Source organism: Panthera uncia, chromosome B1, assembly GCF_023721935.1.
Source record: "Panthera uncia isolate 11264 chromosome B1, Puncia_PCG_1.0, whole genome shotgun sequence".
Lineage (NCBI taxonomy): Eukaryota > Metazoa > Chordata > Mammalia > Carnivora > Felidae > Panthera > Panthera uncia.
The window spans coordinates 157,240,200-157,260,377 of NC_064811.1; the positions used below are offsets into that span (position 1 = coordinate 157,240,200).

At 42.2% G+C, this 20,178-nt stretch overlaps 2 protein-coding genes across 11 annotated transcripts in view; one reads left to right on the forward strand and one right to left on the reverse strand.

Moving 5' to 3' along the window:
- Positions 1-112: 112 nt before the first annotated feature.
- BAG4 (BAG cochaperone 4) overlaps positions 113-20,178 on the forward strand; it is a 49,064-nt gene continuing 28,998 nt past the window's right edge. Inside the window, exons 1-4 of one of the 6 annotated variants that reach the window (XM_049631436.1) lie at positions 113-162; positions 1,814-1,908; positions 2,145-2,257; positions 15,497-15,836. In XM_049631436.1, coding sequence (XP_049487393.1) covers positions 15,774-15,836 — 63 coding nt within the window. In that variant the 5' untranslated portion in view covers positions 113-162; positions 1,814-1,908; positions 2,145-2,257; positions 15,497-15,773. Of the gene's footprint in view, positions 163-1,813; positions 1,909-2,144; positions 2,258-3,021; positions 3,514-3,673; positions 4,293-4,429; positions 4,564-7,620; positions 7,764-15,496; positions 15,837-16,583; positions 17,038-20,178 lie in introns of those variants that run through there. The other 5 variants (XM_049631434.1, XM_049631433.1, XM_049631435.1 and 2 more) reach the window with 5 other exon arrangements.
- Positions 6,022-16,566, reverse strand: LSM1 (LSM1 homolog, mRNA degradation associated). 5 transcript variants are annotated; one of them, XR_007457983.1, is made up of 5 exons: positions 16,179-16,563; positions 15,936-16,052; positions 11,903-11,971; positions 11,529-11,633; positions 10,455-10,545 (listed from the first exon to the last, which is right to left on the reverse strand). XR_007457983.1 is itself a non-coding variant. In XM_049631450.1 (4 exons), the coding sequence occupies exons 1-4, from the start codon at positions 16,222-16,224 to the stop codon at positions 6,357-6,359; spliced, it is 402 nt and encodes a 133-aa protein (XP_049487407.1). In that variant the 5' UTR covers positions 16,225-16,381; the 3' UTR covers positions 6,022-6,356. The 5 variants fall into 5 exon arrangements, 4 of the variants coding, with proteins under 4 accessions (XP_049487407.1, XP_049487404.1, XP_049487408.1 ...); XM_049631450.1 differs by lacking the exons at positions 11,529-11,633; positions 15,936-16,052 and adding an exon at positions 6,022-6,527 and having other exon boundaries at positions 10,430-10,545; positions 16,179-16,381; XM_049631447.1 differs by lacking the exons at positions 10,455-10,545; positions 11,529-11,633 and adding an exon at positions 6,445-6,527.

Sequence of the window (20,178 nt, forward strand, 5' to 3'; positions counted from 1 at the left end):
TCTACTTCTTAAGGGTGATCAGCCTGGAAGTGAGGACAAACCCCGGGCTGCTTATAGGGTAAATGCTTATTCAGTATTGAAAAAATGTGGTGTTTTCCTCCATAGGCGCCACTGTGAGAGGGAAGCAGAAAGTTAATGCAAACTTGACTTGTTGGACTTGAGGTAATTATGGGTATAGTCAGTACTTAATTCCTTAATTCAAGTCGGTCACTGGTATTTCACAAGGTATCCTTATTTGATTCTTGTTTTTAAATGAAAGAGGAATCAATTTTATTTCTTTTTTAAAAAAATATTTATTTATTTTTGAGAGACAGAGAGAGAGACAGAGTACGAGTAGGGGAGGGGCAGAGAGAAGAGGGAGACACAGAATCCAAAGCAGGCTCCAGGCTCTGAGCTGTCAGCACAGGGCCTGATGCGGGGCTTGAACTCACAAACTGAGAGATCATGACTTGAGCCGAAGTCAGACTTTTCACTGACTGAGCCACCCAGGTGCCTCACAAGGTATCCTTATGTGTACAAAGGAGACTGCTAAGTATCAGTTCATCGAGGGTATGGCATCTATCCCAAGAATCCAGCACATATCATGTATTGAGCGGATTATAGTAGCTGACGCTGAGCACTCTTTCTGTTCCAGGCACTGTTCTAAGCTCTTTACCCATATTAACTTACTTTATTCTTACAACCACCACCCAAGAGGTTGTTACTATAGTCATACCTATTTTCCAGATGAGGAAATCGAGGCACTGAGGTAAGCAGCTTGACCAAACTTAGACAGCTATGAAGATGCCGGTATGCAAAACCAGACAATCTAGTCTGTGCTTTGTTATACAGCTTAACCTTTTTTTTTTTTTAAGCTTATTTATTTATTTTGAGAGAGGGAGAGGGAGCACAGGCAGGGGAGGGGCAGAGAGAGAGAGAGAATCCCAAGGAGTCTTGCTTTTGTCTGTCAGCGCAGAGTGTTCGATCCCATGAATCGTGAGATCATGACCTGAGCCGAAACCAAGAGTCAGATGCTCAACCAACTGAGCCACCCAGGCACCCCTACAGCTTAACCTTTTAAAATCTCAAGTTTCTCTCTGAAAACCAGGGCCAACTATTAAGTTCTATTTGGTCCCTTGTTTCCCTTTCACTCTCCATCTCCCCTACAGGTGAGCCAGACTTTAGGTCACCTTGCCCAGGGATTTGGGCACAGAAAACAAAGCTTTCTGCCTTTTGGAATAGCTTAATCCAGAAGAGCAAACTGAAGGTGGGTGGGATAAATTTAACCTTCCAGATTTTTTTTACCTGTACACTATTTTAAGAAAATTTTGAATGAGTTGCCAACATAACTATAGCAACAACAGACAGACCAGTGGCTGGCTGCCAGGGGCTGGAAAGGAGGGAGCAGTTAAATTCAAAGGGCCAGGAGTATTGGGTACATAACTATATGCGGTTGTTAAAACTCCTAGGACTGTGTACATTGAAAGAGGGGATTTTACTGTATGTAAACGATACAGCAAAAAATCTGGTCTTAGAGATAAATCCCCAGGCCATCTGGATATCTGACCTTGAAATACACTCAGCACTGAACCCTCGCTCTTCTTTTTGTCCTTGCTAGGGGCTAGCTGGCTGCCCAGAGCAGCCACAGTTGAGGCCATTTTCTACCCCTGGGTTTAGCCAAGTGACAGCAACCGCTATTGAGTGGCTGGAATTAGGGGGAAAATTTTTTTCTTTTAAAAAGGGGAATGGGTACAAAAAGGGGAAAAAGAGGCAAAGTGGTGAAGAGAGACAGGAGAAAATAAAAGAAGAACTTGATTTTATTTTCTACTTCCAGAGACCCCAGGCAGAACCGGAGAAGCAGAGAAGTAGGGGAGTCCTAACGAAGTGCACCCACCCAGATGAGTAAACAGCCAGCCTCCATTTCCTAGGGTTGGTTTTCTAATTCTTTCAGGCTAGGAGATCAAGGGATAGGATAGGAAAAATTACTTTTGATTTTGGATCACTTAACTGGATACAAGACCTGCTTAGTTGGTAAAAGCAAGCGTCCACCAAGCAGTCTCTTGCTCTTATCTGGGAGCTGCTGGAGGGTGATATGAAAGATGGGGGTGGGGCATGGCAGTTGGGAAGAAGACAGGCTGAAAGAAGAGTATGTTCTTTCCTTCCAGCAACCTTGACGCGTCGTCCCCTACCTGCAACCTCATGTTTCCCTGGGATGCTCTTCCAGACATTTTTACATCAGTTCTCTTCACTCTTCACACTTGGAGGGCTGTAGTCTAAGGTAAGAGCACATCTCCATATTCAGTGTAAGGGTCTCTACTAATCACTCCTGCTGGTTGTTCATTGGCTCCAGCTGTCCACATGTTCAGTCTCATGGGCAAAAACCTGACCTCTCCTGGATTTAATGAACAGTTGACCCTAGAACAGCAGCTGTTTGAACTGCGCAGGTACATGTATACGTGGATATTTTGATAAATAGATACATATGGTACAGGATGGTAAATGTATTTTCTCTTATGATCTTTTTTTTTTAATGTTTATTTATTTTTGAGACAGAGAGAGACAGAGCGTGAACGGGGGAGGGTCAGAGAGAGGGAGACAGAATCTGAAACAGGCTCCAGGCTCTGAGCTGTCAGCACAGAGCCTGACGCGGGGCTCGAACTCACAGACTGCGAGATCATGACCTGAGCCGAAGTCAGCCGCTCAACCGACTGAGCCACCCAGGCGCCCCTCTTATGATCTTCTTAGTAACATTTTCTCTGGCCTTTCTTATAAGAATCCAGTACATAATACATAGAACATACAGAATACGTGGTGTTTATGTTATTGGTAGGGCTTCTGGGCAACAGTAGGCTGTCAGCAATTAAATTTGTGGAGAGTCAAGAGTTACACGGGAATTTCTGACTGAGTGTGTGTGTGGGGAGGCTGGGGTCCCTAACCCCTGCATTGTTCAAGGGTCAACTGTAGTTTTTTTTTTTTTTTAATTTTTAAAAAATGTTTATTTATTTTTGAGAGAGAGAGAGAGAGACAGAGTGTGAGCAGGGGAGGGGCAGAGAGAGAGAGAGAGAGAAAGACACAGAATCTGAAGAGGCTCCAGGCTCTGAGCTGTCAGCACAGAGCCCGACGCGGGACTCGAACGCACAAACCATGAGATCATGACCTGAGCCGAAGTCAGATGCCTGACCGACGGAGCCACCCAGGTGCCCCTCATCAACTGTAGTTCTAACAGGTTGGGGGGTCACCCTTAGGAATCAGCAGCATTGGTAGAGCATGTGCGCATGTGACCTTTTATCACAGATGACACTCTGCTCAGCTCACAATAACTCCAAGGTGACAGCTCAGACTAGACTCTCTTGCTACTTTCCTTCATTATGAGCAGGGTGTCAGTTGTAGCTTAAAGCTGCAGGATTGTTTCCGCACGAGAGCATCGGCCTGTTAACATCTGCAACCAGGATGCCTTCTTTCTACCTGAGAACCCTGGCTTCTAATGAGAAAGGAAGTTGGATGGAGCTCATCTGGTAACATGCCTTTGGAAAGGTGAAAAATGCCCCACAGATATGTACATACATAGAACTTCTTTTGGGGGAGAATGGGGGTGTGGAACTGTTTGTTAATAGCTTCTCCTCTAGTATTTTCTTGTAAGGTAGTTCCTGGGATTGGTTCCCTGACCTGGGCAGTGCTATGAATCTCACGTATGGCTCTGAGGCTACAGCTTGCCCGGTGCGTCTGCTGTCTGTACCGCACTCTGCCTGAGCCTGCCAGCCCTATACTCTTGGGAGCAAAATGAGACCACTTTCAGCCATCTTCACCCATGTAATACCTCTGGGTTCATGCTGACAGGGTTTCCCTGAAAAGCCCTGCACAATGAACAGTGTGAGACTATCTGGCTTTACTAAATATCGAGGACCTGTTAGTTTATCACAGCCAGGGGAGGGGAGCAGATACTGTGGTTTAAATTAGCTAAGAGCACGCAATATAAGGTCAAGGGCCAAGGAAAGGGAAAAAGAACAGCTGGGAAAGAGATACGCTGCTGTACTCAATGTCATCAGAATAAAGATGGACAGGAAAGGAGCTTTGGTAGATTATCCTTGTCTCCCTAGAAGGCAGCCTCATGGAAACCCCTACTGGAAGAAAGTATTAAAGATAATAGAAAAGTGTGAACTGAGGTTGATTCCAAAATCTAATAATGGAAGAGAGGGCTAGCAATGGTCCAGGAGAAAAAGCACCAGATTTCAGTATCTGCAAAAAGGCTGGGCTGGGCAGAGCTGAGGGCGAGCCATTGCGCCGAGCAGCCTGGAGACCAAGGAAGGAAGCAGGTAGTTGTTTCATCCTTTGGGTCAAACTCTTAGCTGCTGCTTGTGTGACAAAAGGTCAGAAAGCAATGATCAAAACTTGCTAAGGCCGGGAAATTCTATTGTGGAAATTAAGTCCCTTTTTCTCATACTGCATTCAGAATTGTTTGAAGGAGGCCGAAAAAACAAGAAAACCTAGTGAATCCCAATTTCTTGAAGGTGTCTGATGTTCTGATGCAGTGGTGCTCAGAAAAAGATGCTGTAATTCTTGTAGAGATACACAGGTTTTTCAAAGGTTGGTGATGTTTTTTTTCCCCTTTCTGTGTTAATAACAAATTCTGGTTATTAAACAGTAAGATTAGAGGCAAAACACTAGATAAATCATTACCTGCAATAGTTTCTTCACAAATTATCTACTTTAAGGGGGCACCTGGGTGGCTCAGTCGGCTGAGCGTCAGACTTCAGCTCAGGTCACGATCTTGCTATTCTTGAGTTCGAGCCCCACATCAGTCTTGCTGCTTGTCAGCCTGTCAGCAGAGTCCGCTTCAGATTCTCTGTCCCCCTTCTTTTGCCCCTCCCCTACTTGTACCCTCCTCAAAAATAAATATTAAAAAGAAAACAAAAACCAAAAAACAAATTATCTACTTTAAAATCAATCCAATGATGCATAGCTCAGCAGTCAAATGGTTTACAGGTATCTGGGGCAGTTTTAAAAATACCTGAACCTGTAAAACGTTAAGTATATTTAATACTGTCAATAATTCAGACATAGGGATTGGATACAAATATCTAAGGAAAAGTTCTTTGCTCAACAGACTACAAAAAGGAAATTATCTGGAGTAATTCCACATTTAAAAAAAATGGAGTCAGGGGTGCCTGGGTGGCTCAGTCGGTTAAGTGGCCGACTTCGGCTCAGGTCATGATCTTGCAGTCCGTGAGTTCAAGCCCCACGTCGGGCTCTGTGCTGACAGCTCAGAGCCTGGAGCCTGTTTCGGATTCTGTGTCTCCCTCTCTCTGACCCTCCCCCGTTCATGCTCTGTCTCTCTCTGTCTCAAAAATAAATAAACGTTAAAAAAAAATTAAAAACAAAAACAAAAACGGAGTCAGAGAGATTAGCAGAGAGAACAGAGTTACCAACCAGTGTGTTTGAACTCCTAGTTCAGTATGCTGCCCATCACACTACATTGCACTCTCAAAACACGGTCTGTTACACTCCCTGTACAATCAGCACCATGCCAGCAAAGTGGCATCCGCATGGGTTGTTAGCCGGGAATAACCTAGATTACCAGCCACTGAAACACCACTTCATTTGTGCTTTTTGAGTACATAGAAGAGGCTCAAGACTCAACCCGAAGAACAGGAAAACCTCATGAAATTAACAGAAGATTTAGAGAAGAAGTCACCTTCGTAAAGTGCTGGATCTCATGGGAACACAGTTTGGAATAGCTGTCGGTGAAGCAGGACAGCAAATACAGTTGGGATGCTGTTTCTCAAAACTGAGGCTTCTGTTCTCATCAGTAACTGCATACCTGGACCGAAAGTTCCTTCCTCAAGCCTGAAAATGCGTTTTTCTTACCAGACAAAAATACGAAAAGGGGAGAGGGGTGGACCTGAAAATGTTCCTTCACAACTCACTAGCAACTTGGAACTCTCACAGAACGGAGCAGTCGCAGTCCGTGGACAGCATTTACCTTTGGGAACAGAAACTTAATTTGTCAATTCACTGGAGGCAACTCAAACTTGGGAAATAACATGAGTTTGGAGATTCATATTTTATTTACAAGTAAATGAAGAATGTCTCCTGTGAACGCTAATTTGGAACAAGAACAACATAAAGAAGTAGTTGCTGGCTCCACAGTGACGTGTGAAAGGAGTCCTTGCTACTGGTTTTTCTTAAACAATGATTTTGTCATTAAAAAGGAAAAAAAACAACAAAGCCACGCGATTTCTTCATGTTGCACATGCGAAAGAATTCAAAATAAAAATGACTTTCCAAACTCTACAGTCTCTAGTCAAACGTGTGAGGAGACCAGGATGTCACTTTCATTCAGTGAGAGCCTCAAGAGCAATGGCCTCTGAGCAAATGACTTAATACTCATCAAGAGTATCTGCTCGAGGAATGGAGAGACCCCGATCCTTAAGAGCTTGAACTTTCAGCTTCTCGGCTTCCAGCTTGGTCTGCTGTTCTACCCTTTGTTCTTCTAGGATTTCTTCAATAGACACTTGCTGGAGGGGTGTGTCACTCTCCTTTTCCAAGTCCTACAAAATAAGCAGGGTTGAAAAACTTCCACTGACGACCAAGAATAGAAAACATTATAAATCTTTAGGCAAATGGATTCCTATGCCAGGCTTGGGTTATTTTTCATGATTGTGACACGGCTGAAACATCCTTCTCCTGAGGACAGAGAAATGGCAACACTACTACAGAATACATACTTAGATGAACACAGTATTGGGGATCAGTACCAGTGTGTATAGAAAGCTTTAAGTTATCTGAAGTCCTACATTACTCAAGGACTGTTCTTCTTAAAAAGATGACATATATGCATATATATGTATGAACAGCTATTTCCCCAGCCCCAAAGGACACAAGAGAAAAGTTACTGAGGCCAAGATGGCTTTAGATAAGTTTTGTATTTTTACATGATCAAAGTCAGCTTAATTTCTGGGGGTTGTGGCTCACTAAGGTAGAGAACACTGATTCAAAGACGTACCCCCACCCAAAGACAACAAGTCTTCTAGGGAAAACCTCATTAGACCAGTTAGGTTACTAAAAATCAGCTTGGCTCCACTATTTTAATTGAAAATATTTTTGCATTAAAAAAAAAAGTTTTTTTTCCCCTATTTTATTTTTTAAGTAGACTCCACCTCCAGTGCAGGGCTTGAACTCACGACCCCGAGAGCAAGACCTGAACTGAGGTCAAGAGTCAGACGCTTAACTGACTGAGCCACCCAAGTGCCTCATTTTCCCCCTTATTTTAAAAATACACGCTCACTGTATGAAATTTAGAAAACAGACCAGCAGAAAAAAATTTTTTTAAGATTATCTAAATTCCAGTATAGAACAATATTTTGGTAAACATCCTTCCAATTTTTCTATGTATATACTGACTTAAAAAAAATCTACAATGCAAACATTAACTAATTTTTTCACTTACTCTGGCATCATATGCTTAATATTTTTATGTCTGAACACCTTACAAACATTTGATAACTAACCTTTCATGCAGAACCTTGCTATAAAAGTATCTCATTATCCACAGATTGTTTATTCTCCTTAAACAATTCTGTGTTTCTGTAACATGGAAGGCCAATACACACAGGTATTCTTCTCTTCCTCTATGATTTTCAGTAATAAAATTCTGGGAAGGCATCAACACATCGACGATGTGCTCCAGATGCTCCAGCCTACCCCGGATACTAACACTTCACATGCCTGCCAAGGCCTCGAAAGCCACAGGCAGTGACAGCAGATGGAAGATTCTCACCAGAGAGGTTAGAAAGAAAGCCAAATAAATTACACAAGTCCTGCCCTGGGTCAAATGTTAACTGTACTGGGCAAAACATATCTAATCAAATGAAACCTGCCCTCACAATCTATGGGTAGCAGCTGCAGGGAAGGTAAGGTCTTAGCCCGGTGTACTGCTTCTTGGACTTTTCAATATGCTATTCATCAAGCTATGCATGTGGTTTGATGATGCCAATTCCCAACAAGCAGTCTTACTACTTAAGGCTGTGTGCATTACTGTCCTTGAGGCAGAATCCAGGGACTTCTTAAACAAGATGTTCACAGAATCTAAATGGTTTCTGGGTATGAGCTTCCCTAGGGCTGGTACTTGGTTTCTTCACACTGACTATTGATTTCATAAGCTGTGTACGGTTCAACTTACTTGAGCCGTTAGTTTAGTGGTACCACTGTAGAAATTTTGCAGCATCCAAACAATTAACATATAAGAGTACTTTCTCCACAAAAGGGCCCCTAGGAAACAATGAACCTTCAAGAACAAATGCAAGGTCATTCCTCCTCACACACATATACATCTACACAGGGGTACATTTGTGCCAACGTTAACTGGCACACAAAGCATTTCTGTGGTGTTTACAACTATAAAACCAAAGCAGAGTATGTATGAATATTTTAACTTAAATCTTTTCCTCTGATAGCAAAGTAATATGTTTACTCTTTAAACAATAGATTGAGAAAATTATAAACAAAGGAAAAATAATCACCCACACTCCTACTGTCCAGAGAGGGGTTAGCTCTCTTAATATACTGGCAACAACTTAACATTTACTAGCCCCACTCCCCACACCCCAGGGTACCAGAGTGCTGTATTTCAACTTTTACATATTATGACGGGATGACAATTTCCACTGCTGAACAGTGCAAAAAATGATCTAATGGACCAAAAATAGCAACCACAAAAACATTTTAAAAATTAGAAAAAACCATTTCATACATTTCATAGCAGCACTTAGCAATACTGCTATTTATTGATAATATTGATCAGTAATCTCTAGCTGTTTCAACATGAGGTCTCTAAACCAACCTGATCCTGGCAGAATTATCTTCTTACTTTCTCAAATGGCTTATTATTGAAAATTGCTACAGACCAAACCACTCCACTCCAAAGACTTATGTAAACCTAACTTAAGATGTGGGTAGGTGTTGAGAAACTACATTGAAAACAAAATAGGAAAGGATAAAATTAAGCAAATGCCAAAGTTTTTTAGTTTGATTTTCCTGACAAACCCAATAATCAGAAGCAAAGTCAAAGGTTTTAAAGAAAGCATTTTTAAGTAAATATTTTATGTAAAACATGAAGTCAAGTTTTATCTTCTTTTAAAAATGTCTGTGAATCACTATATTGTACACCTGAAACTAATATAACAATCTCAGTATATCTTGGCCTCAGTAACTTTTCTGTTAACTGGAATTAAAAACTTAAGGGGCACTTGGGTGGCTCAGTCAGTTGAGCATCCGCTCTTGATTTTTTGGCTCAGGTCATGATCTCATGGTTGGTGAGATGTAGCCCCACGTCAGGCTCCGTGTTGGAGCCTGCTTGGGATTCTCTCTTTCTCTCTGCCCCTCCCCAATCACACACTCACTCTCTCTCAAAATAAGTAAATAGACTTTATAAAATAAAATAAGGGGCGCCTGGGTGGCTTAGTCCGTTAAGTGTCCAACTTCGGCTCGGGTCATGATCTCACAGTTCGTGAGTTCAAGCCCCGTGTCAGGCTCTGTGCTGACAGCTCAGAGCCTAGAGCCTGCTTCAGTTTCTGTCTGTCTCCCTCTCTGTCTCTCCCCTGCTTGTGCTCTCCTTCTCTCTCAAAAAATAAACAAACATAAAAAATTAAAAATTAAAAAAAACTTAAAAAGCTAAAAAACAAAGTGTATTTCTAATAGTTATACATGATTTTCTAATAGTTTTATATGTATATATGCTTACATATATGTATATGCACAGTTATGTATTTACACACACACAGATCTACAGTATAACAGGTTAGAAGACTTTTCACCTGCCAACTGGTCTTCCTGGCATAGATACACAGCTACCTCTTTAGTTGTGAGCTAAGAATCCAAGTGAAGCTGAACTCTATTCTCAGGACTGGTAACAGATAGCTTCTCCTACAGCCATTCTTTCCCCTTCCCCCCTTAAAAAACAGGGACATCATATTGTACATGCAATGTGTCTTTCCCCCAAACCCTGCTCATTAGCTTTATGTCATGAAAACCTACTTGTAACCAATTGTTTAAATGACTGCAAAATATTCCAGTGTATATAAATCATTCTTTATTGAACTATTCATCTCTAGTTAGGTATTAAGTTTTTCAATTTTCTGCTATTAAAGATAACAGAAATAATATATTAATGAACATATTTGTACCAGATGGTATTTTTGTATCCGGTAAAATCAATGATACTTTGCTGCTAATGGGATCAAAATCTTTAAAATGCCAAGAGGCACTGAAACAAAGTTAATTATTCTCTGTAATTTTCCTTTTACCACTCTAGCTTTCCTAAGCTAATTTGGTGGTTTCCTATGAGAAGCTGGGAGAAACGTTAAAAATGTATTTTTTCCTTCTTGAAAAGACAAAAAGAAACCTAACTAGCATGATTATCAAGACCCACAGCAGCTTAACAGTTTTCACTTACTATTTCTCCTAGTAGGACCACATTTTCTCCTCTGACCACAAAAATCCCTCGAGGAATATCACCGTATTTTTTGCCCACATGAATACGCTCCACAGTCTGATGTAGCACTAAATTAGCTATAAGTGTATAGGGAAGAAACAAAGATATTTAGTTCAAATTATTGGGTAAAGGTCCACAACTCAAATAATCAGTTGAGTAGAAAAGATTTAGCTGAACATGATTTTAAAACTTTCTAATTCTGGTCAAAAGCTAAAATTTGAAATAGTCTTCTCCTATTTCACTAAGACATACCACTTGGGAGAGACTTCTAAACAATTGCAAACTGAGAGAGCATTTGGGATTATGTTGCACTGATGCATGAATGTTGGTGGGAATCAGTCACAAAAATTAACTTCCTTTATCAGTTAAATTGCAAATATCAACATGACTGTAAGAAAATACAAAGGAGTAGGGCACTTGGAAGACTCTAAAGCCTAAACAACTGCAGATATCAAAACTTTTTAAGACAAAAGCAATCTCTGTATGTTGTGTGGGTATGTGTATATGACGATTTACCAAAAATTTAACTTTGTTTCAGTACTTAGGATTCATTTAACCCAGTGCAGGTATCCATGGGTTATGACATACAAAAACTTTTTTTCACACTGTCAGATAACCATACCTGGTAAACTGAGAATAAAGAATTTGCTACTTCCCTCCCTCCCCAAAATAATTAGACAAATTTGACTTAAGATTCAGAACTCTAATCTGTTAAGAGTAACTACTTTTCTTTTAAAATTGGTACTATTTGTCTTATTTGAAGAAAAGCAAATATCTATGTTATCTTCCCCAATTCCTATAAAGTGTTTCAATTATGTTACTTTTCCCCATGCCCAAATCCACTAGCAGAGATCCAACAAATGTTGGTATGAACTGAGAAGTTCCTTGAAACAGAAGCAAATATATATCTCTTTAGAAAAATGCAAGGTGCAAAACAAAGATCACGACTCTTGAGTCTGATGTATCCCTAAAGTGTAAAATCTTGAACTTAACGTTGGGATCCCTAAAAAGCTTCTGGAAATACCTTCTATCCAACTTTCATTGGACAGGGAGGGATTACCTTCAGTGCAGGAACTGCTTTGAAGAGTAGTGGCACCCAAGCCAATGTACAAATGAGCAGCTTTTTCAGTGGACTGAGTTTATTTCTATCATTTGGCTCCCTCTACTGGGGAAAATAAAAAAACAGTCCAAAACATTGTAATCGTATGTTCTAGTGAAAACCAGTTTTAGAAATACGAACTTGTAAATACTAGCTTTTGAATCACCTAATCATAATTTAGAAAACAATGATGTAATGACTCAAAACAGTATTCCATTATGCCAGACACTTGAGAAAGCTGCAGGTAAGTCAATTTCAACATGAATTAACACAAAAATACATAACAATGGTGTCTCTCATTATCCAGAGGATAAGACTCCACAACTAGTACATACCAAATTGATCAATGCTTCTTAAAAAACCTATAAGTGTCCTTCCATCTCGAAGCAGGACCAAATGCTTTTCTGGGGAGAGGAAAAAAGATCTTTAAAAAATGAGAACTGTTAGCTTCAGGACTAGTTTACAGTATTAACAATAAAAAAAAAAGTTAATAGCAATTTAAGCTCCACCACTTCCTCTTCCAATGTATTTATGGCAGAGTTCATTGGGAAATTAGAAAGAGGACCAAGGTATTCTGGGGTTTAGATGACAACAGTCGTGGTGAAAAGGAGCAGAAGCGTGTGGCAGAGTGGGCAAAGGACTGGGTGAGGAGCACGGAAGCATGACTACCAGCTCTAGATGTTAATGTTGGCAGTTAAACCCTCCCAGTGTCATGTCAGTTTCTACATCCACAAATTGAGAAATTTAGTCTAGATGACCTCTGTGATCTTAATTCCACAATTATTTTCCTCTCAACTTAGAAGGGCTTCTATTTCACCCTTTGGAATCAGGGAAGGTTTTAAATAAAAACAATGCCTCAAGTGAAATAAGGATGCTGACAATCAGCTAGATCAAAAATTCATGAATATTTATTGAAAGCTATGTGTTGTTCTGGGGCTGAGATATACAGTAGAGAAGACTCAAAGTGATCAACCTTATCAACTTATATTCCTGGTGGAGGAAGGCAAACAAAAACCAAAAAATGACCTACTGTGATTAGTGCAATGGAATAACAAACAAGACAGCAGGATAGTATGATGAAGAGAGAGAGAAAGTGGCTAGGAAAAACCTCTTTGAAGAGGTGACTTTCAGCTGATACTGAAGAATGACAATAAGCCAGTTGCTAGAATAGGTAGCAAAATTCATTAATTTCTTTAATGCCATAAAGTACTTTCTAGAAGCATAACAGAGAAACAAGACAGTGATTCTTCCCTGAAGGAATCTGTAGTCTTCTTTGGGCTATAATTAAGTATTACAAGAAAGCAAATCTTAATTATATGAAACTGAGAGAAACTATTTAGCTGGAGGAAGTATCTGAGTTCAACCTTGAAAGGTAGATAATTTTTGGCCTCTGGGAAGAGTGACAGGGAAGGGGAGAGAAAGGGAAATCTGTAATTTAGGCAGCAGGAAAAAAAAAAAGGTCTGTATGTATCCATACGTTTGGCTAAAAGTTGGGGGTGTAAAGGGAAGTCACAGGAGATAAAGTCCAAAAAGTACCAGAAGCAGGTTCAGCTCGCATTATGCTTCACAAGAAAACACTGAAGACTGAAACGGCAGAAAAGGGAGAGCAGAATGTGAGACATTAAAAAGAAACCTACGCCAAGCCCAATGGAAATGGAGAGGCAGAGAGAACTAAGACTGTGTGTGATCCTTTTTCTTTTTTAGAGAAAGAGAGAGACAGCGCCAGCATCCATGCAAGAGAAGGGCAGAGGAAGAGAGAGAATCCTAAGCAGGCTCCACACTCAGCGAGGAGCCTGATGTGGGGCTTGATCCCATAACCCTGGGATCATGACCTGAGCTGAAATCAAGAGTTGGATGCTCAACCAATTGAGTCATCCAGGCACCCCAACACTATGTAGTTCGAAATGATGGGACTGGTCAGCTGAGTTTGTAAAGGTGTGGGAGGGTGGAGGGGGTGAGTGCTGAAGAGAGGAGTTAAGGAAATGTAGGAATTTTGAGTCTTCATGTCAGGGCGGGTCATTTATCAAAAGTTGGGAATAAAAGAAGCTTAAGAATAAAAGAAGCTTAGCTATTTGTGATTCTGAAGTGCTAACCAGGACACCTATGTAGAGATGTCAACAGGCAGTTGTAAATGTTAAGACTGGAATGTCAAAGAGGTCAGAATTAGAATTTTGGATAAGTCCACAGGAAGGTGATATAATTATTAAAGTCCAGGAACTCTCTTAGAGATTTAAAGAAAGAAGCACACCAAAGACAGAACCTAAGGGACCACCTATTTTAGGGAATAGTGAGAGTTAGGTAATAAAATCACCAAGTATCAATCTGGCGAAATCAAGAAAAGAAAACAATTAAGAATCTAGTAGTAACAGTATCACAGTGCTGCAGAGGGGAGGGAAGAACCCAGAAGAAGGCATCAGACTGCTGCCTTTCAAGAATACAGCTTCAGGGGCACCTGGGTGGCTCAGTCGGTTAAGTGTCCACCCTCTTGATTTCCACTCAGGTCATGATCTCACGGTTCCTGAGATTGAGCTCTGCTTTGGGCTCCACGCTGACAGTTCAGAGCTTACTTGTAATTCTCTCTCTGTCTATCTCTCTGCTCTTCCTCCGCACGTTCTTGCGGCTCACTCTCTCTCAAAATAAATAAACTTAAAAAAAAGAATGCAGCTTCAGCAGTATGATGACAAGAAAAATCACACTGCAGGGGTAACGGAGGTGCTCAGGAAGTAGAGTCAAATGGAGAAGATTCAAAAGGTGTGGGGGTAAAGATAGGAAAAAAGGAATGGGAGTCTGCTGAGGAGACGTAACTGAGAGAAAATAGGAGATGGACACACAAGAATATACATGAAGGAAAGAATTTAGGGGAAGAGAGAAGATATGAGAGGAAAAGGGTATTAATGGAAGAAGCAGTGGGAAGAAAGAGGAATAAAAGAGACTGAAAGGGAGAAACACTTCCTACTCAGATGAGACAATGAATGAATATGCAGAAAGACTGAGGAGAGAAGATGAAATTGTATGTGTGGTTGTGGGGGTAGTGAAGGGTGCATAAGAAATTGTTTCAAACTTTTTAGTAAAGGAAGGGGCTTGGAATCTACAAAGAACAGGTTAGAGGGCTTTACTACATTATTTTTAGTAAAACAGCAGAATGTATTAGGGGCCTCACATAATTCAGATATACAAAACGAGAGGTGGAGGCAAAAGGGCATCCACAGACGACAGAAATTGAAGATTTCATTACATATTACAGATAAGCTTGTGCAGTTCTTATTCATATATGAATATGGTCCAATTCACACTACATTTTCTTTTGACAGCAAAATCACTAATTTTGATTTAAAAAATGATTTCAGACAATGATAAAAAGAGAATATGATCATGGACTCACTTTTTATTTTATTATTATTATCTTTTAATATTTAGTTTTGGGAGAGCACAAGTGGGGGGGGGTGGATGGAGAAAGGGGGACAGAGGATCCTAAGCAGGCTCTACACTGACAAGTTGACAGCAGTGAGCCCCATATGGGCTTGAACTCACAAACCACGAGATCATGACCTGAGCCGAAGTTGGACCCTCAACTGACTGAGCCATCCAGGTGCCCCTTATTTTACTATTTTTTTAAAGATTTTATTTTTAAGTAATCTCTACACCCAACGTGGGGCTCAAACTCACAACCCAGAGACCAAGAGTCGCATGCTCTACTGACTGAGCCAGCCAGGGGCCACACAGACTCACTTTTTAAATTTGCATACACAGTAACTGTGATTGTTGTGACTTGTTCAAAACCATGTAAACCATTCTGCAGCAATTACAAGTTAATGAGACAGATCACACGATTAAAATTATAAAATGTTGCTTGAGGAATAATTCACAGATGAGAGCTTAGAAAAAAGGAAAGATAGGACAACTATTAAGTTGGCTCCTCTTTTGCACAGGACTGTACTCATCTTCAGGACAATTACTGGCAATAAGAGATGTCTTATTAGGAGGAATAAAAGAAAATTGTCGAACAGAAAAAGAAAAAAAAATTGGAAGTGATTCAGCCTTTCCAGAAAAATCAAGATCTTGTCTGACAGCGATCTCTACTATCATAACCTGAAAGTGCTTAAGACCCTTACGGTAGAAGAATATTGCAATGACTACACAGCATAAAGCCTATGTTTAGTGTCAATTACGTCCAACTACTGTTGGTCTTAAATTTTTCGTTTCTTAATGAATCCTTTCTCTATTCTGATTCATCCACCATTAACAACCTGGTACTTCGATATATCGCAGGTGGGAGACAGTAGACGGGGGGAGGGCAATTTTCGTGTTTGGGCCTCAGTAGCCGCGTCCTTCCACAGCAGGACTTAAATTCTACAGCTTGTGGTTTACCGACTCCGGGATTGGTGGAGGCTGCGAGAGGCAGGGCAGAGGTAGACGGCTAGGGGGTGGGCAAACGGAGCGTCTTGCGGCTCTTCACTCACGTGGAGGATGTCAACGCCAAACACCCTGAATTGTGTCAAAAACACACTCAACCCGCCCCAGACTCATTCTACGAGCCCCTTCCCGAAGAGATACGCGCCCAGGAGGAAGGATCTCACCCCAGACTTCATCCAGGGGAGATGAGCTACTCACTGTCGATGTCCTCGATGAGGCTGGCGGTGCCGGGCATATAGTTCATTTTGAGCTGAGATAAGGCTGCAGTGTACAGCGGCGGTGGCCCAGCGTGTCCAACACCTTCCTCCGACCGCAGTCGCCGCCTGGGCGGGACTGGGACAAGGACCCCGACCAGGAGCAGCACTTCTGCCCCGGCTTTCAGCAGCCGGGGCCTGCCGGAAACGCCTCCATATTATTCCCACCCACTTCCGGTACCACGTGCCCGTCCTCAGGAAGAGGCGGGACTGTCGTGCGGTCCCGAGACAACATTTCCCCATCCCTGATAAAAGGGGAAGAGGAATCTAGATTGACTAGATGGCAGGGAAGACGTATTCTCCCTATTGAGGAACGCGGTGCTGCCGCCTGCCTTCTTACTTCCCAGACCCCAAAGTCACGGACCTCCGTTCCTCAATTGTCGGGACTCGACAGCCGAAGGGGCGGGACCGGGTCTGGGATTGGCTGTTGTCGGCCGACCCCTTTCACTGCTGTCCAGTTCCTCTCGCGGGCAGGCGCCTGCGCAATGGGATGGTCGTGGGGGGCGGGAAGCGCTTCGGGGCAGTAGAGTCCCATGTCGGCCTTGAGGCGCTCGGGCTACGGCCCCAGTGACGGCCCGTCATATGGCCGCTACTACGGGCCAGGGGGTGGAGATGTGCCCATGCACCCACCTCCGCCCTTGTATCCTCCTCGCCCTGAACCTCCCCAGCCTCCCATTTCCTGGCGGGTGCGCGGGGGCGGCCCGGCTGAGACCACCTGGCCGGGAGAAGGCGGAGGAGGCGATGGCTACTATGCCTCTGCAGGCGCCTGGTCAGAGACAGGTCGAGCTGGAGGAAGCCACCAGGTAAGCTTTGCGCCATCTGTCCCAGGGGGTTCCGATAAGGGGAGTCTTGGGTGGGGGTTGAGGGCCATCGGGATTGATAAACCTCCAGAGTTCATAATGGATCGGGTTTCATATTTGTTTTCCTTATGGGAGGATTGGAGAGACAGAGACCGGAATCGTGGCGGGGGCGGGGGGATATGCTTGTGTTCTCTTTGCTTTTCCTTTCCTGCTTCGACCATAGTAAATGTGTCTATTACCATTAAAAAAGGAAGAAAGATACTGCGCTGACTTGCTAAGCTAAGTAGCAGGCTGCGGAGTCTCTCGCCTTGAATTGATGTTGGGCCGGAGTGACCTGGCCAAGCTTTTCGAGCTCTAACAATTTATCCTGCGTGGCTCATATGGCCGGCTCTCCCCAAGAAGGGAGGTGGCTGCAGCCCCCGCTGTCACTCAGCAACCCCTCCCGCCGGGAAGGAGCGGTGAAGGAAGAGGAGGGATCCGGCATTTAGCCCTTTGCCCCTAATACTTTGCCCAGGATTGAATCACCAATAATCAGTGTTAGAAAACACCTTTACTTGGATTATTAACTTAATCTTCACTGCGGCTGCAACGTAAATGTCATCACAGTCTCCCTATTTTATGCTTAAATAGTTGGCTCTGAGAGGTCAACTCACTGAACTTGGTCAATAGAGGTATCCCCGGCTTTTTGAAGGTTCACCTCATTGCCACTTCAGGTTTTTCAGGAAATACCTACATTAGTGCCTGTTTTTACTTAACGAAAAGAAATCTGAAGAAGAGTTTTGCTCTCACGAAAAAAGGTGAAAAGCGAAAATAGCTTCAGCGTTTGTTTTGCAGCAAGCAGTTGTAGAGGCAGTGCGCAACTGGGCAGTGAGAGTGGCACCGCCAAGCTTCTTCCCTGGGAACTGCACTCCGCATCTCAGTATCATGCTGCCATAGCTTTGAACTGTGTCTGTGAGCATCTGTGTTTTATCTCGATTTATTTTGTGCATCCATCATCAGGATATGTCTTAAGGTATTAGAAAAGCCTCAGAAAGGTTATTTTGAGGGTCTGGGATTGCGCAAACGTTTTTCATAAAAATTAAGGGTAATCGCTTTTTCGCCTTATGCCATTTTGGCTTGCAAAAGATTTCATAGGAATGTCCTACTTTCAAGATAGCAGGGGAAACCTGTACACTCGGATTTACAGCATTTTACTCCTTGTATTCTTGCCAGATATATACTCTCTTTTGCTAATTTCAGTATTCTTAGTAGAGAATTATAATATGGTGAGGTGCACACCTCTGTTTTTGTTCAGTAATTAATAGCATCTTCGTGGGTTGAAATGTAGTAGTGAAATGCTCATACATTGCTGGTGGGGATGTAAAATGGTTCAGTGCTTTGGAAAATAGTTTGGCAGTTCCTCAGGCATCAAGTGTAGAGTTAGTATATTATTCAGCAAGTTTGCTTTTAATTATGTACCCGACAGAACTGAAAACATGTCTACGTAAAAACTTGCATGTTTTTATGACCAACAAGCATGTTCGTGGCAACATTACTCAGAGCAGCCAAAAGTGGAAATAACCCAAATGTCCATCAACTGATGAATAGATAAAATATGGTTCACTTATACAATGGAATTATTTAGACATAGGGAGGACTGATACGTCCTATGATGTGGATGAACCTTGAAAACATCATGCTACATGAACAAAGACAGTCAGAAAGACCACATACTGTATGAGTTCATTTATATGAAATGTCCAGAATAGGCAAATCTGTAGAGAGAAAGATTAGTGGTTGACAGGAGCTAAGGGGGACTGGGGACTCTGAGGTGATGATAAAGGGTATGGGGTTTCTTTTTGGGGTGATGAAAATATTCTGGAATTAGATAGTGATGATGATTGCACAACTTTGAGTATACTGAATATACTAAGAATTGTTGTACACTTTATTTAAAAAAAATGTTTATTTTTGAAAGAGAGAGGGAGAGAGGGAGCACACGCACATGCGAGTGGAGGAAGGACAGAGAGAGGAGACAGAGGATCCAAAGCCAGCTCTGTGCTGAGAGTGGAGAGTTCAGTGTGGGGCTTGAACTCACGAACGGAGAGATCATGACCTGAGCCCAAGTAAGATGTTTAACCGATTGAGCTGCCCAGGTGCACCTGAATTGTACACTTTAAAAGGGTGGGCTTTATGCTATGATAGTCCTATCTTTAAAAATATATATATACGAGAAACAACATGTTGTAGTAGCGGTTAATTGTGAAGAAGGGCTATATATTTTTTTGTCTAAATCTGGAATAAGCAGGCTATGGAACTTTAGTTCCATGGGATCAGAGTGATGAAATGCTTGGCTTATAGGTAGGCAAACTAGACCGAAGATCAGGGGAAAGAAAAGAGAGGACCGATACACTTCTCCTTGGACTTGCAGTATTCTGAAGACAAAAGTGTGTTTTCTGGGCAAGGTTAGAGAAGTTAAGATTTTAGAATTGTGTAGGATGTTGTATGGTTGGAGCATAGGTGTGCGTGTAAGATGGGTGATGGTGCTGGAGTAGGAGTGGTTGGTGATGAAGCTGGAATGTGTTATGGGTATTTGTAAACCATTTCAAGAATTTATCTTTCATGTTAGTGTTCTGGAAACTTGAAAAGCATAGGATGGCAATTTCTTACACAGCAATAGAAAATTGATGCAAAAGATATGCATGTTGTCAGATGTTGCAGATGTATTTTCCAAATCCATTGTCTTTTAACTTAATGTGGTTTTTGACATGTAATAAGTTTTACATTTTTATATAATCAAATATGTCAAAACACAAAAGGTATAGGAGGGGGCGCCTGGGTGGCTCAGTCGGTTGAGCATTCAACTCTTGATTTTGGCTCAGGTCATGATCCCAGGGTCGTGGGATTGAGCTCTGCATTGGGCTTCATGCTGAGTGTGGAGCCTGCCTGAGATTCTCTCCCCCTCCCTGCCCCTCTCCCATGCTCATTAGCGTGCACACGTGCTCACGCTCGCGCGCTCGCGCTCTCTCTCTCTCTCTCTCTCTCTCTCTCTCTCTCTCTCTCTGGGGGCCGGGAGGTATATATAGGAGACTTTTGAATCTTACTACTCAAAAAATGCGGTCCATGGACCAGAAGCTTCAGTGTCACCTGGGGGTTGTTTGAAAT